Source organism: Carcharhinus amblyrhynchos, chromosome 26 (assembly GCF_965287045.1).
Source record: "Carcharhinus amblyrhynchos chromosome 26, sCarAmb.v2.hapA, whole genome shotgun sequence".
NCBI classification, from domain to species: domain Eukaryota; kingdom Metazoa; phylum Chordata; class Chondrichthyes; order Carcharhiniformes; family Carcharhinidae; genus Carcharhinus; species Carcharhinus amblyrhynchos.
In genome coordinates, this window is record NC_137349.1 from 10613169 (window position 1) to 10630095 (window position 16927).

The window sequence follows — 16927 nt, forward strand, 5'->3', positions numbered from 1 at the left end:
GCGGGCGGGTAAGTGGAGCTCTGTCCACGAAAAGATCAGTCATGATCTTACTGAATGGTGGACTAGGCTCAAGGGGCCAGATGGCCTACTCCAGCTCCTAGTTCTTTTGTTCTTTCAGCCCATCAAGTCTGCACTGACCACAACCCCACCCAGCTCCTATCCCCGTAACCCCACATATTTACCCTGCCAATCCCCCTGATGCTAAGTGGCAATTTAGCGTTGACCAAACAACCTAACCTACACACCTTTGGATTGTGGTCCAGTCAGAATAAGGACAGCAGGTTTCCATCCATAACGATGAGCCAGTTACATCTATACAACAAACTCAAATCTTCAAGATCGCATTCATGGTTCCGAGATTTTTATTTCCTTTCAATAAATCAAACAGGCATGAAGGCATTTGGATTTGCGCTTATCTGAATTATTAGTCTAGTCCAGATTTAATGTCTGCCCACTTGTTAATAGACAAACCCAGCAGCCAATTTGCACACAGCAAGATCCCACAGACAGCAGCGAGTGAACTGTTTGTGGTGTTGCTGGTTGATGTGTAAATGCCTGAGCATCTTTGAATAGTAGCGTGACATTTATTACGTCAAACTGAATATGATGTGGAGATGCTGGCGTTGGACTGGGGTAAACACAGTAAGAAGTCTCACAACACCAGGTTAAGGTCCAGTAGGTTTGTTTGGTATCATGAGCTTTCAGAGCACTGCTCCTTCATCACTTGGACTTTAACCTGATCAAACTGAATAGGCAGCCAGCACTTTCAACAGTGCAACATTCCCTCCGTATTTGGATTGTTAGCCTAGAATAGGGTGGATTTTTTTGCAGTCCCTCCCATCAGTGGGATCTTCTAATCCCGCTGAAGTCAGTGGGGCTTTGGATGGCTCACCGCATTTTCCGGTCCTGCCCCCACCATGACGGACTTGTAAAAATTCCATCCAACATGTCAGCCATGGCTAAGTGGGGGGGGGGGGGGGGGGGGGGGGGGGGTCTCAACCCCGCCCTCGGAAAGGTATAGGTTCAATCCCTAAGCCAGAAATTTAAGCACAAAATCCACACAAACGCTCCAGTGCAGTACTGAGGGAATCCTGCACTGTTGGAGGTACCATCATTTGGATGGTATATCAAATCAAGGACCCCATCTAACCTCCAAAGTTGCCGTGAAAAATGCCATCGTTCTATTTTGAAGAAGAGCAGGGGAATTCCCCACTGTGTCCCTGACAATATCCATCCCAATTCCAACATCACTCAAAACAGGATTATCTGGTTATTGTTATGTTGTGTTTTTAGAAACTTGCTGTGGCAAATTGCGTTTCTTACAGCAAAACTGTGACTACAATTCCAACCATTCTTTATTGCCTGTAAAGTGTTTTGTCCTGAGGTTGTGAAAGGTGCTTTATAAATACCTTTCTCTACTGTTTGAAACATGAATCTGCATCTTTTTGCCTTGTAGCCACTCAGCTAAGCTGAACCTGTCTTTGGAATGTTGCAACAGGTTGCTCAGCCACATGGTAGTATTTATAGGGGATCCCCTTAAATGTCTCCATGTTCACAGGAGTCTGTAGGAGTATGGAGTCATAGAGGATTACAGCATGGAAACAGGCCCTTCAGCCCAACTTGTCCATGCCGTCCTTTTATTTTAAGCTAGTTCCAATTGCTCGTGTTTGGCCCATATCCCTCCATACCCACCTCACCCATGTAACTTTCTAAACGCTTTTTAAAAGACAAAATTGTACCCACCTCCAGTACTCTCTCCGGCGGCTTGCTCCGGACATTCACCACCCTCTATGTGAAAAAATTGCCCCTCTGGACCCTTTTGTAACCCCCTCCTCTCCCCTCTCACCTAAAACTTAGTCCCTCTAGTTTTAGATTCCCCTACCTTTGGGAAAAGACGTTGGCTATCTAACTAATCTATGCCCCTCATTATTTTATCTGCTAGAATTTCCAAATATGTAGAGGTTCCTCATAAGTATCTTAAAGTTTTAAGAGGTGGGGGTACCAGGGATTTGAACTTAGGTCTCAGAGGTGAAAGGGCCGTGTGGTTAACCCACTATGCCCTTCAGCCCCCTTGAAGAGTACATTGAGGTTTCCTCATTGAAAATGCGACTCAATTTTGTCTACAAGCAAGGCCAGGGGATCAGCATAAACTTTAAAAATTCAAAAGAAAGGTACTTTGAATAAAAGAAGTTTCACCATCAACTAAATACAGAAGGTAGCTTTGACCTGGAATGAAGTGAATCGAATCAGTGACTTTGTTGTGGCTGGAACTCTCTGGTTAACATTGGGGCCTGTCATATCTGAGAATATACACAGGCATCAGTGACTGCCTGGCTGACTGACTCAGATGGAGAGTGTACAGGGCGGCAGGTACATGGGTACAGAATAGTTACCATGCACAAAATGCACCGTGTCAGTAGTTGTCAACCCTACAGCATTATCTTAGAATCTCCAGCAATTGAAGATTAATCTCCAGGAAACTGAGTAGAGCAGACCTAGGGAGAAATATAGGGCAGAAATGTATCTTTCAAAATGAATGTTCGTTTTAACACTTTGGTTCTTTTCATTGCAAAAACATGAAGGGTGGATGTTTGCAAAGTCGGAATGTGGATGCGGAAGCCCCACTCCCATTTCTGACATCCCATTTTTGACAGCAGGAGCAAATGGGTGGGTCAACTTCAGGATGGCCTTTCTAACCCAGTGCTGAGTTCAAATAGACCCAATTTTGACTGTTGCTACCGCCTTAACCCACAGCGTGGGAGTCACAAATTGATGGAATAAATGTGAATGTTCATGAAAGCTGGGTAAGCTCTGTTTATATGTTAAGATCTGAAGTGTTTTAAAACCTCCTCATCAAACATGAAAAATAGGCTTAAGCTGTCAATGACAGTTTTGAAAAAAAAAACCTTCTGCTGGACTACTTTGATTAAAAAGCCACTTAGTGTAAGAAAAAAATACTACTATCTGATAATGCAGTTTCAGTTGAAGTCTTTGTTACCATTTGTCCAAGGGCTAATAGTATGTCATTCTGAATGTTTGAGCTGAGTTTCAAAAACTACAGTTATCTCAGTGGAGCACACAGTTTGAACTGAGTTCATTATTTGATTGTCAGTTTAAATAGGCTTTTAAATGATTAGTTGTCTTTCAGTGGTATCTGAACAGAAGTTTGTTTGTTTTTAAAAGAGTTTAACCACTTACAATTTAAAAGTTTTCTTGAATGAAAGTCTTTTTTTCTAATATCAAGAGGGTAAGAGTGACAGTTGGGTGAGATTGTTAAAGTCTTTTTTCATCTCCACATGGCTTCTGAGATCTGTTTCGATGAATATTGGCTAAGTGGCTACGGAGGTGATCTGGAGTCTTGGGGGTATAAGAAAGAATGAGGGTGGGTGGGCGCATTCGTTGGCATGGAGCTGCGAGCAAATATCGAATGAGTGGGATTATGTGTTGGCATGAGGAGGCATTGAGTGGCTGGGGGGGGGGGGGCGGAGGTCATGAGTTGTCACAGAGATGGCATGTGGTGTCTAAGATGCCATCGTGGGGAGGTATATGTGCAGGTGAGGATTAACACTGTCTAAAACAACTGGCCTTCTAACCAACCAGCCTTGGTAATCGTCGGCCCTGGGGCCACCCTGGATCTGCTTCTGCGATTGGCTGGCCAAAGTCTATGCTGCCCCCATGTCCCCATGGTGAAGATTGGGTGTCGAGCTGAAGGTGGGGGGTGGTTTCAGAGATAGAGAGAAATGAGGTCGTGGAGCGATTTGAAAATAAGGCACAGAATATTTTTCATGTGATTGTTATTAATTGCTTTTGGAACAATTAGCTCAAAGACGCTAATCTTTATAAGTCAAATTTAATTATTTTTCCTTTGTGCAACACGTGGTTTCATGATATAGCCACCACTCTGGGACCTCACCCAAATGGTCTCTTGGTCAATATGCACAACCAGTACCTGAACAAACAATATGGCATCACTGTTTAGAACATAGAACATAGAACACTACAGCACAAACAGGCCCTTCGGCCCACGAGTTGCGCCGATCACATCAACACCTACCAATCTATAGACCTATCTATAACCCCCAATCCCATTAAATCCCATATACTCATCCAGAAGTCTTTTAAAAAACCCCAGCGAGTTCGCCTCCACCACCACTGACGGCAGCCAATTCCATTCACTCACCACCCTCTGAGTGAAAAACTTACCCCTAACATCACTTCTGTGCTTGCCTCCCCGCACCTTAAATCTGTGTCCTCTCGTAGCGACCATTTCAACCCGGGGAAATAGCCTCTGAGAATCCACCCTATCTATTCCTCTCAACATTTTATAAACTTCTATCAGGTCGCCTCTCAACCTTCGTCTCTCCAGGGAAAAGAGTCCCAGCTCCCTCAACCTAACTTCATAAGGCATGCCTCCCAGTCCAGGCAACATCCTTGTAAAACATCCTTGTTTGTGGGATCTTGCTGTGTAAAAATTGATTGCTGCTGTTCTCCACCTTACAGCAGCTGTTACAATTCAAATGAAGTACTTCATTGGCTATAAAGAGCTTTAGAAGACCCCAGGGTTCTGAAAGTCCTTGTCATTTTTTTTGGAAGTTTCAGGAGTGTAATTGTGGCTCATCTGGATTGTCAGTTAGCCATGTGTTGGTTAATGCTTGTCTATGCAAAGATGCAAAAGAAAATAAAAGGCAGAGCTAGGCTGGGGCTGTGTATTGCGTGTGGCATTGAAGAGGTCTCAGCAGGTTCATGCTGCCAGTCCAAGGAGGGAATTTTAAGAAGCTCAGTTGCATCATCTGTGGGCACTACGTCAAAATGAAACTTGACATCATTTTCACAGTTGTATCTCGGCGAGCACACCGGATTTCCTGTTGAGCGTTACTGAGTGCTGTGTTGTTCCACGGTTTCAAATTGAGCCGGTGATTAGGAGAGGCGAGGCTGGGGTTAGAGAGGATGAGCTGACTATACCACTGGTTGAGTGATTTCGCTAGTGCAACGCACAGATTCACACTGAGTCATAATGCCGGCTCTCCCTTGGTCTGCCAGCTGCATCCATCAGGAAAAAGAGCCTGCATTTACGATGCGCCTTCAGCACAGTAAAAGATCCCAATAGTTTTTCCCTCAATGTGAGCAATTATCAGACAGAATTTGACACTGAACCACGTAAAGAGATGTCAGGACAGTTTGACCCTTATTTGGTCAAACAGATAGTTTATAAGAGGTGCCTTAAAGGAGGGGAGAATGTTTGGGAGGCCAGAATTTTTACCGAAGGAATTGCCAGGCTGCTTATTGCTCCTAATCCTAAAAACCGCAAAGGTACCTTGTTCCTATTCCCAATCCCAGGTCCCCTACAGGTTGGGGCAACATGGTGACATAATGATTACCACTGCTGCCTCACAGCATCAGGGTCCCTGGGTTCGATTCCCAACTTGCCTCACTGTCTGTGTCGAGTTTGCATGTCCTTCCCGTGTCTGAGTGGGTTTCCTCTGGGTGCGTCGGTTTTCTCCCACAGTCTGAAAGACGCTCTGGTTAAGTGCAGTGGCCGTGGTAAATTCTCCCTCAATGTGCATAAACACATTCTGGAGTGTGGCAACAAGGGAATTTTCACAATAACTTCATTGATAGAATCATAGAATCCCTACAGTACAGAAGGAGGTCATTCAGCCCATTGCGACCACAATCCCATCCCGGCCCTATCCCTATAACCCCATGCATTTACTGTAGCTAGTCCCCCTGACGCTAAGGGGCAATTTAGCATGGCCAATCCACCTAATCCGCACATGACAATGTGATCCTACCTATGACAATAATACGTAAGTAAACTTTAAAAAGGTTAAGATATATTGTAATGTTATTCCAGTTCAGTAATGCATAGTCTTGTACTGCAGCACCATTGTTCCCAGTAATGTCATCCCATTGTCCTCTATGAGGACACTCCCAGGGCAGTACTGAGGGAGTGCTGCATTGTTGGAGGTCTTTTGAATGTCATATTGAGATGCTGTCCACCCTTTGAGGTGGACGTAAAATATCCCTTGGCCCCTATTTCAAAGAAGAGTGTGGGATTAATTCTCAGTGTCCTGACTAATATTTGCCCCTTAACTGACTTCACTAAGGAATAAATTATCTGGTCGTAGTCTTACTGCTGTTTTTGGGAGTTTGCTGTGCAGAAATTGGAAACTGTGTTTCCTACATTAGAACAGTGACTACGCTTGGAAAAATAGTTCATCAGCTATGAAGGGCTTGGGAACATCCTGAAGTTACGGAAGACACTGCAGCTATGGGCGGCACGGTATCACAGTGGTTAGCACGCTAACGGCGCCTGCCTGTGTGGAGTTTGCACATTCTCTCTGTGTCTGCCTGGGTTTCCTCCGGGCGCTTTGATTTCCTCCCATATCCAAAGATGTCTGGATTAGATGGATTAGCCATGCTAAATTGCCCTTAGTATCAGGCAGACTAGCTAGAGTAAATGTATGGGGTTACGGGGATAGGGCCTGGGTGGGATTGTAATCGGTGCAGAGTCACTGGGCCGAATGTTTCCTTCTGTACTATAGGATTCTATGAGCCTAATTATTTGTTTATTATTTATTAGTGTCACAAGTAGGTTCACATTGACATTGCAATTAAGTTGCAGTGAAAATCTCCTAGACGCCACACTCTGGCGCCCGTTTGGGTACACTGAGGGAGAATTTAGCACGGCCAATGCACCTAACCGGCACATCTTTCAGACTGTCAGAGGAAACCGGAGCACCCGGAGGAAACCCACGCAGACACAGGGCCAAACATCCACACAGACAGTGACCCAAGCCGGGAATCTTACCTGGGTCCCTGGTGCTGTAAGGCAGCAGTGTTAACCACTGTGCCACCGTGTCACCCCACAATGCTTTCTTTTCAAAAATAAAAGAGAGGAAATAAATTTGTGAAGGATTCCCTCCATTTCTGATTGTAGGTTCTGTAAATAAGGGTGAATTATTTTAATTGCTTTTTTGGAAATGAGGGAAGGCTGATCCAATGCTGTTAAGTAGACGTAAAATTTCTGTCTTGCATCAGCATGACTTGAACAACTAAGAGAAAAGAAGCAGTGCGGTAACTATGGAAACAGAAATCTGGACATAATCCACACCCACGAAAATCGACAAATGGTAAAAATAGAACGTGTAACAATTCTCACAATGTAGTCGGGCAGAAAAATCCAAAACTTCTCACTAGTGTTAATTCTGGCTTACAAATATTTTCCATTCCTAGATGGAAGTGTACTGTAATATCATGCCTGGTGTGGGTGTTGTGTAGGCCGAAGCCTGTGATTGCAGCCACAGGGCCGTGGTGTGTACAGGAAGTGGGTTTGTTCACAACGCGCAAAGGGTTTATACGAACCATAAGTCTCACCATCGCCTGATCTTATCCTCTCCGTGGACCCGAGCCGAGTCAAACTCGTGCTACTCTCTAATGTTTCGTCAAGCATCATTACTGCAATAATCTTGCTTCAGATCTACACCAGAGATTGTTGTAACAATAAGGGGAAGCCATAATGTGGAAATGCCGGCATTGGACTGGGGTGGGCACAGTAAGAAGTCTCAGAACACCAGGTTAAAGTCCAACAGGTTTATTTGGTATCACAAGCCACAAGCTTTCAGAGCGCTGCTCCTTCATCGCGTGAATGGCTCCACTCACCTGGTGAAGGAGCAAAGCTCTGAAAGCTCGTGACAGCAAAATAAACCTGTTGGACTTTAACCAGGTGTGTTGAGAGACCTCTTAACAAGCTGGAGGCGATGGCCTATTGGTATTATCTCCAGCCTTTTAATCTAAAGCTAATATTCTGGAGACCCGGGCTCAACCCCCACCACAGCAGATGGTGGAATTTGAATTCATTAAAAGAAAATCTGGAATTAAGAATCTACTGATGACTGTGAAACCATTGTCGATTGTTGGAAAAAACACATCTGGTTCCCTATTGTCCTTTAGGGAAGGAAATCTGCTGTCCTTACCCAGTCTGGCCTACATGTGACTCCAGAGCCACATCAATATGGTTGACTCTTAACTGCCCTGGGGTAATTAAGGATGGGCAATAAATGCTGGCCAGCCAGCGACGCCCTTGTCCCACCAATGAATAAAGCAATATGCTGGGAGGTGAACTGATGGGACCCAAGTCTTTGAAGTGCAGTTTCCCACACAGTAAGAGTCGCAGGTGCAGAATTCTGTCCCAGTTGCCAAAGAGGAGCAAAGGATTATCCCACGGGAGGGCAGGATGGAAATAAAAATGCTACAGCACCATTAGTCCATTCTAAAAGCTGCATTTGTTTGCTGTCTGGAGATGAGAATAATCCTGTTGTGCCATCTTTTGGGATTCAATGCCAGTTTTTCTCTCATTACTTTAAACGGGATGGGATGGCATTGAATCCCTGCTCAACCACAACTGAGTGGCTGATGATGACATGAACAAAGGAATGCAAGAATGGGGAGCAACTTTTCAAGGATGAGAGGGAATGGGTCATAAATGTTGGCTTTGACATCCAGACAACACATTCCTTTTTAAGGAACCTGGACTAATGAAGGGCATGAAGTTACTGTGAAAATCCCTTAGTCACCACACTCTGTTTGGGTACACTGAGGGAGAATTTAGCATGGCCAGTGCACCTAACCAGCACGTCTTTTGTACTGTGGGAGGAAACTGGAGCATCTGGAGGAAACCCACGCAGATGCGGGGAGAACATGCAGTCTCCACACAGGGATTGAAGCCGGGTGCCTGGCACTGTGAGGCAGCAGTGCTAAGCCAATGTGCTGCCCATAAGGTTACCAGTCCTGATTGACTCTATTCCTGGTAGTTTGATCACATGACCCCACTGCTCCAATTGCCCTTCTCTCTCCAGAGGTTGATCGCTGCAGTGTCGATGGAGTGCCCCAGAACCTCCTGGGCAATCCTGGAGGATTGCCAACCCTCTGCCGTGGGTAAATGCAGGAGGGTCGTGGGGGTAGGTTCTGGATAGTGCTCTTGACTATCTCTTCCTCCCCTGGGAAAACCTGCAACCATGACTCTTTAGAGCCCTTTAGAAAGAGGTCTTTTGGCCTATCAAGTGTGCACCGACTCTGTGGAAGAGCATCCCACTCAGGACATCCCCTCTGCCCTATCCCCGTAATCCAGTGTATTTACCATGGCGTATTGTCTAACACATATATCTTTGGACACTAAGAGCAGAATTTTTGTGTTCTGTTCACCACAGGAATTGTAGTGTGTTTGTGGGGGGGGTGGGGGGGGGCGGGTGGTGGCGGCTACCATGTAAAGGTCTGTTGATCTCGGGATGGATTTTCCGGTCTTGGGACAATCACGATCAGAAAATCCCGCCCATTGGGGCAACTTAGCCTGGCCTGCATATCTTTGGATCTTTATTTTACAATTTCTAAAAGAGTATTCTTCAATGATGCAGCAACCACTAAAATTAATTTTTAGAAGAAATGTTAACAGTGTCAATAAAATTGGCCACAATCGCATACAATTTCCCTCCATCAGCATATTTACTTACAATAAATTCCTATTAGGATTTGTACAGAGAAAAACAGATATCCTGGGAGTGAGTTACAGACGGGAATCTAATCGAGGGGTTCGGGATGGTTTGTATACAGAATAATAGATACCCGGGAGTGAGTTACAGACCGGAATCTAATCGAGGGGTTCAGGGGTTTATATGTGGAATAGCAGATACCCAGGAGTGAGTTACAGACTGGAATCCAATCAAGGGGTTCAAGATGGTTTATATATAGAATAACAGATACGCGGGAGTGAGTTACAAACTAGAATTTAATTGAGCGGTTTGGGTGGTTTACATATAGAATAATAGATACATGGGAGTGAGTTATATTCTGGAAATTAATCGAAGGGTTCGGGATGGTTTATGTACAGAATCACAGATACCTAGGAGTGAGTTACAGACTGGCATCTAATCAAGGGGTTTCGGGTGGTTTATATATAGAATAACACGTACCTGGGAGTGAGTTACTAATTGGGATCTAATTGAGGGTTCAGGGTGGTTTGTATATAGAATAACAGATACCTGGGAGTGAGTTACAGACTGGAATCTAATCAAGGGGTTCAGGTGGCTTATATAGAATAACAGATACCTGGGAGTGATTTACAGATTGGAATCTAATCAGTGGGATTGAGTGGTTTATGCATAGAGTAACAGATACTCAGGAGCAAGTTACGGATTGGAATCTAATTGAGGGGTTTGGGGTGATTTATATATGGAATAACAGATATCCAGGAGTGATTTACAGACGGAAATCTAATCAAGGGGCTTGAGATGATTTATATATAGAATAATAGATACCAGGAGTGAGGTGCAGACCGGAATCTAATCAAGGGGTTCAGAGTGGTTTATATATAGAATAACAGATATTCAGAAGTGAGTTACAGACTAGAATCTAATTAAGAGATTCAGGTGGTTTATATATAGAATAACATATCTGACAATTACAGGCTAAATTCTAATTGAGAGGTTCAGTGGTTTTTGTTGATGCCTAAATCTGAACAAATTAATTTCAAGATGCATACGGAAGTCATTGTCCAAGTAATTTAAGCGCAATATTTGTCTTGAGTTACAGTGAGAGATAAAGGTGATTATAACCTACTTTTTACATTAGCAGTGATGAGTTAATGCCTTAGCTTCACTCCTGCACTTTGATATTGCATCCCAATATTGAGCAGAAACCATCCTTACCTCTGTCATCTGTTATCAAAAGACATATACCCTCACAAAGCAAGGATTACAGATAATGCCCCAAGCCGCAGGCTCACACTGAGGAGCGTTTAAGCTGATATTGCGACTCAAATATTTATTTTTACTGGGGGTGACAGTTCATTCAGGATGACAACGGGGAAACAATTGTAAAGCTGCAGGTGCAGAGAGGGGGAGGGGGACTAATTGGATAACTCCTTTGAAGAGCTGGCACAGATCCGATGAGCTGAATGACCTCCTCCTGGGTTGCGTGATTCCATGACAGCTGTCTTTCAGCCTTCCCTCACGGATCGTTCTGTATCTGCTGGGGCTCAGTGGATTATCTGCCGCGTCTCTGAATCAAAAGGTTGTGGGTACAAGTTCCATTCCAGCAGCTCAAGAACAGAGATGCAGATTTATCATGAACTCCCTACAGTACAGGAGAAGGCTATTCAGCCCATCGGATATGCCCTGACTGCAATCTCACCCAGACCCTACCCCATAACCCCACGTATTTACCCTAGCTAGTGCCCCTGACGCTAAGGGGCAATTTAGTATTGCCAACCCACCTTACCTGCACTCCTTTGGACAGACTGACATTCTCGATTCCAGGTCAGAGGAAGCATTGCACTGCTGGGCTGCTGACTTTCAGATGAGATGTGAAATTAAGGCCCTTGTCTGTCTTCCTAATTTGATGTAAAATATCTCATGGCACTGTGGCACAGTGGTTAGCACTGCTGCTTCACAGCGCCAAGGACTGGGTTCGATTCCTGGCTTGGGTCGCTGTCTGTGTGGAGTTTGCACATTCTCCCTGTGTCTGCGTGGGTTTCCTCTGGGTGTTCCCTCCCACAGCCCAAAGATGTGCCGGTTAGGTGGATTGGCCAGGCTAAATTGTCCCTTAATGTCAGGGGAGTGGCAGGGTAAATATATGGGGATAGATCCTGGGTGGGATTGTTGTTGGTGCAGGCTAGATGGGCCGAATGGTCTCCTTCTGCACTGTCGGGATTTTAGTTTGAAGAGGAGAAGGGAAGAGGTGTCCTTGCCGATATTTATCAGTCAACCAAAACACAAAACAGATTATCTAATCATTATTACCTCGCTATTTGCAGTGCTCAAATTAACATTTCAATGGGGACCACACTCCAAAAGTACTTTACTGGCTGGGACATCTTGGGGACGTGAAAGGCTCTACTGAAATGCAAATCTTTCATTTTTTTTTGTTCTGTGCAAGGCCAGACAGTGAGTGAAATCCCAACTCAGATCAACTCATTACAGACCAGGAATTGAACTTTAGCTCACTGTCAGTTTTGCCCAGGGTTATTGTTGTGTGTTCGCAGAGGTTGGGGTGTTAGTGCTGGTGGATGAAACACATTCTATTTTGAGGAGATGGTGTCAGCGTCAAACACTCACAGGTCGGCTCTGAGCCCAAATTAGGGTGTAATAGCACAGTGGTTAGGTTACTGCTAAGTGAGAGGCCTGGACAAGTTACGCAGAGAACAGAGGTTCAAATCCCATCATGGCAGTTTGAGAATTTAAATTGGTTTTAAAAGAAATGAAATAAAAGGCGAGGTAGAAATGGCCACAAAGCTGTGGGGCTGCCATTAGAAATCTAATCGTTACAATAATATCCTTTCAGACAAGGAAGCCTGTTGTCTGTACCTGGTCTGGGCCTATATGTGACTCCAGTCCCACACCAACATGATTGACTCTCAACTGCCTTCCTGACCAACCACTCAGGAAGAGTCACAAGGTTTGGGCAGTGAGTGTCAGTCTTACCAATGAGGCCTACATCCTGTGAGTCAAGTTATTAAAATTTCCCTTATCCTACCAGGCCCTTCCTCCTTCAAGCGAACCCACTTTGTTGCGTCATCAGAATTAGCACATCAGAAACCCATAAATGTGGCCTCTTACAACAACAACTTGCATTTCTCTAGCATAGTTAACATAGCAAAATGTGCCACAGTGCTTCACAGGAATGTGATCCACCTGAGACACAGCAATCTGGAGAGTGAGAAACAGAATTAACATTTCAGAATTAATATTAATATTAATCCTAATTCTAACTCTAAAGGCCCAGAAGTCAAGAAGACAAAAAGCCAAAATATAAGGGCAAGGCATCACAGGGGGCAACAAGGGTTGGACGTGGCCCGAAAGAAAAGCGGCAGAGCACAAAGAAAGGAGGACATATTCTCTCTCTGTCCCACCCCAAAAACCTAAGCCTAATGTAGGGAAAATATTGAGCGCTGTCATTCAATGACACCCAGTTTGTGTTATAATTTGCTGCTAAATTGGTAACCTTGCTCAAAGTGGCTGTACAAGTAACTAGTGTGAGGTTAAAGCTGAGATCCATTGATGAGACAGAGTAGAGGAAGCTTTCTTGCAACATTCCGCAATAAAAACAGAAAACACTGGAAATACTCAAGGTCTGGGAGGATCTGTGCTGAGAACCAAAGTGATGTAATTGAGTCAACGAGCGAGATATTAGGACAGGTGTCTAAAGGCTTTGTCACAGAGCTAAGTTGTAAGCTCAAGGAGGAGAGAGAGGGAAGAAAAAGAAACTGAGAGGTTTATGGTGGAAGTTTTAGAGTGTAGGGCATGGTTGGATAAAGATACATCTGCCAATGATGGAGTGAAGGAATGGGGAGATGAACAGGAGATGGAGTTGGGAAAGCACAGGGATCTCAGAGAGTCTTTGAGCAGATGCTGTTTTAACTTTGCTCCCTCCAACAGTCTACATGATTCTAATATCTCAGCTATAATATCTATGGGTGGCATTGTGGTAATCCAGAGGCCCAGGTTAATTTTCTGGAGATGTGAGTTCAAATCCCACCACTCCTCAACTTCCCTTACCCCCTTCATCCAATATTTTCACCACTGATATTGTTCTTCATTGTGAGCCTTGTCCATTCATCTAGATTTCACAGCGAGCTTTATAGATAACCCAATGATATAAATGTGGTCAAATCTTGTTTACTATTCATTTATCACCATGTGCTGATTTCCTTTTGTATGACAGGTGCTGGTTACTTGAATACCCACGTCTCACCAGGGATGCTGGTCTCCCCTGGTAACCTCAATAGAAACATGGCAACAAGGTCGCCGACCCCTGTGAACCTTGGTCCCGACAACCGTAGAGGTGAAATGCACGCAGTCTCAACTGGCTCCAGGAACATGGGTGCTTCACTGGTGAGAATTTAATTTCAATTGGCTGCCCATTTATTCCTACTCTTTGAGGGTTATCAGAAAGCCTTTGACTTTCCCCTGGACTTTGATGATAATCATATAGGAGGCAGTGGGTTAACACACTGCCCTCTTGCAACCTCAGCAACAAAACTTAGTAATAGCACAAGAACATAAGGAATAGGAGCGGGATTAGGTTATATTGCCCCTCAAGCCTGTTGAACCATTCAATAATATCATAGCTGATTTTCAATCTCAATTCCACCTTCCCACCTGATCTTAAAATCCCTTCATGTCCTTACATTCCAATAATCTTATATCTTTATTACAACCATAGTTCTCTGGGGTAAAGAGTACTAAAGATTCTAAGTGAGGAAATTTCTCCTCACCTCAGCTTTAAATGGTCCATGGCTTAATCTGAGACTATACCTGTGAATGTAAGTCCAGGCAGGAGAAGCAGCCTCCAAAGCCCTTTTAGAATCTTACATGATTCAATAAGAACATCTCTCATTCTTCTGAGGCCTAAACAATATAGGTACATTCTCCCTCAATCTCTCCTCCTAGGACAACCTTCTCATGCCAGGAATCAACTTGTTGCACCATCTGTAAGATTCGTATTGGCTGAATGCCCCATCTACCTGATAGGCTGTACCATTGACATTGGACAATCCAATTGGTGGAGGGTGTAGTCAACAGAATAACATGGGTGTGATTTGAAACAAACTGGCGATCTAAGGCACAAGTCAGGAGTGTGATGAATACTCTCTACTTGCCTGGATGGGTGCAGCTCCAACAATACTCAAGAAGCTCAACACCAACCAGGACAAAGCAGCCCGCTTGATTGGCACCACATCCACAAACATCCACTCCCCCCACCACCAACGCTCAGTAGCAGCAGTGTTTACTATCTGTAAGATGCACTGCAGCAATTCACCAAAGATCCTTAGACAGCACCTTCCAAACCCACAACCACTTCCATCTCGAAGGACAAGGGCAGCAGATACATGAAAACACCACCATCTGCAAATTCCACTCCAAACCACTCACCATCCAGACTTGGAAATATCTCGCCGTTCCTTCACAGTCGCTGGGTCAAAATCCTGGAATTCCCTCCCTAATGGCAGTGTGCATTAACCCACAGACATGGACTGCAGCTCAAGAAAGCAGCTCACCACCACTTTCTCAAGGTCTACTAGGGAGGGGCAATTAATGCTGGCCAGCCAGTGATGCCCATGTCCCATGAATGAATAATAAAAAAAAAACTCCAAGGCCATAGCATTAGTTTAAGTGTCACTCCCAGTGGTTTGAGGAGCAGTATTCTGAAGTTGGGTCAAAGAAAGGGCAGGGTAGAGTAAGCTTTATCCTAAATCTAAATATCTAGTGTAAATGACCTGGGAGTTATTGATTGACCATTGTAGAGAAAACATTGGTTGCTTTCCATCAGTGATCAGTCTAATTTCTCATGTCAAATCTCAGGGTGGAATTCTCCCATGGAGGGTGCAATGGTGGACAGGGGCCTGAGGATTCGGCCAGAGTACAAAAATCAGTTTCAAGCCAGTGTGAACTTCCTGTGGTATCTTTTTGCTGGTGCCCACCATGATACATTGGGAAGCCTACTGGGGGCTGACATGTAACTTTGATTTGATTTGATTTATTATTGTCACATGCATTAACATAGTGAAAAGTATTGTTTCTTGGACACTACACAGACAAAGCATACTGTTCATAGAGAAGGAAACGAGAGAGTGCAGAATGTGGTGTTACAGTCATAGCTAGGGTGTAGAGAGAGATCAAATTAATACAAGGTAGGTCCATTCAAAAGTTTGACAGCAATAGGGAAAAAGCTGTTCTTGAGTCGGTTGGTATGTGACCTCAGAATTTTGTATCTTTTTCCCAAAGGGAGAAGGTGGAAGAGAGAATGTCCAGACTACGTGGGGTCCTTAATTATGCTGGCAGCTTTGCCGAAGCGTAGACAGAGTCAATGGGATGGGAGGCTGGTTTGCATGATGGATTAGGCTACATTCATGACCTTCTGTAGTTTCTTGCAGTCTTGGACAGAGCAGGAGCCATTCCAAGCTATGATATAACCAGAAAGAATGCTTTCTATGGTGCATCAGTAAAAGTTGGTGAGAGTTGTAGCTGACATGCCAAATTTCCTTCTGAGAAAGTAGAGGCATTGGTGGGCTTTCTTAACTATAGTGTCAGCGTGGGGGGACCAGAACAGGTTGTTGGTGATCTGGACACCTAAAAACTTCAAGGTCTCGACCCTCTCTATTTCGTCCCCATTGATGAAGATATCTTCCAGCCTCGGAATGTTGCTGGAGATCCATCTTCATTTTCAGGAAGTCCAGTCTCTTTCTTCAACAGTGAGTCAGTGATGTTGGGTGTCTTTTCAATATGGCGCTGGATAAGATGGTGGACCAAGTACCACCAGGCTTGTCTGTGCCTGTGCTGCTGCAAGTGAGAATGGGGAATTTTGCATTCCAACCTAAACTCCAATCACTTCCAGTGGCTCCGGAGAATGCCAGCCGCAAACGAGGCCTGATGTTTTCGCCGTTAGTCCCAGATGGGAGATTTCCACTCCTACATTCCAAAACTACCTATAGTTTTCCATTAAATTGGCAGTCTTTGCTCAAAGTGGCCATACATGTGGTGCAGACCAAGTATCACCGATGGAGAAGAGGGTGGTTTATACTGGATCTCATCCCTGATACACTCATGGAAACACTCAGCCAGCATAATCATGGACCCCACACACCCCGGACATTCTCTCTTACAGCTTCTTCCATCAGAAAAGAGATACAAAAGTCTGAGGTTACGTACCCAACTGACTCAAGATCAGCTTCTTCCCTGCTGCCATCAGACTTTTGAATGGACTTACCTCGCACTAAGTTGATCTTTCTCTACACCCTAGCTATGACTGTAACACTACATTCTGCACTCTGTCCTTTCCTTCTCTATGAACGGTATGCTTTGTCTCTATAGCACGCAAGAAACAATAATTTTCACTGTATACTAATACATGTGACAATAATAAATCAAATCAA

General features: G+C 44.4%; 1 protein-coding gene across 2 annotated transcripts in view; it reads left to right on the forward strand.

Annotated features, from left to right (window-relative positions):
• The window catches only part of mef2b (myocyte enhancer factor 2b), a 151617-nt gene that overhangs the window by 120620 nt on the left and 14070 nt on the right, over window positions 1-16927 (forward strand). For both annotated transcript variants that reach the window (XM_080212837.1, XM_080212838.1), the window contains exon 6: window positions 13717-13886. In XM_080212837.1, the coding sequence (XP_080068963.1) occupies window positions 13717-13886 (170 nt within the window). The remainder of the gene's footprint in view (window positions 1-13716; window positions 13887-16927) is intronic.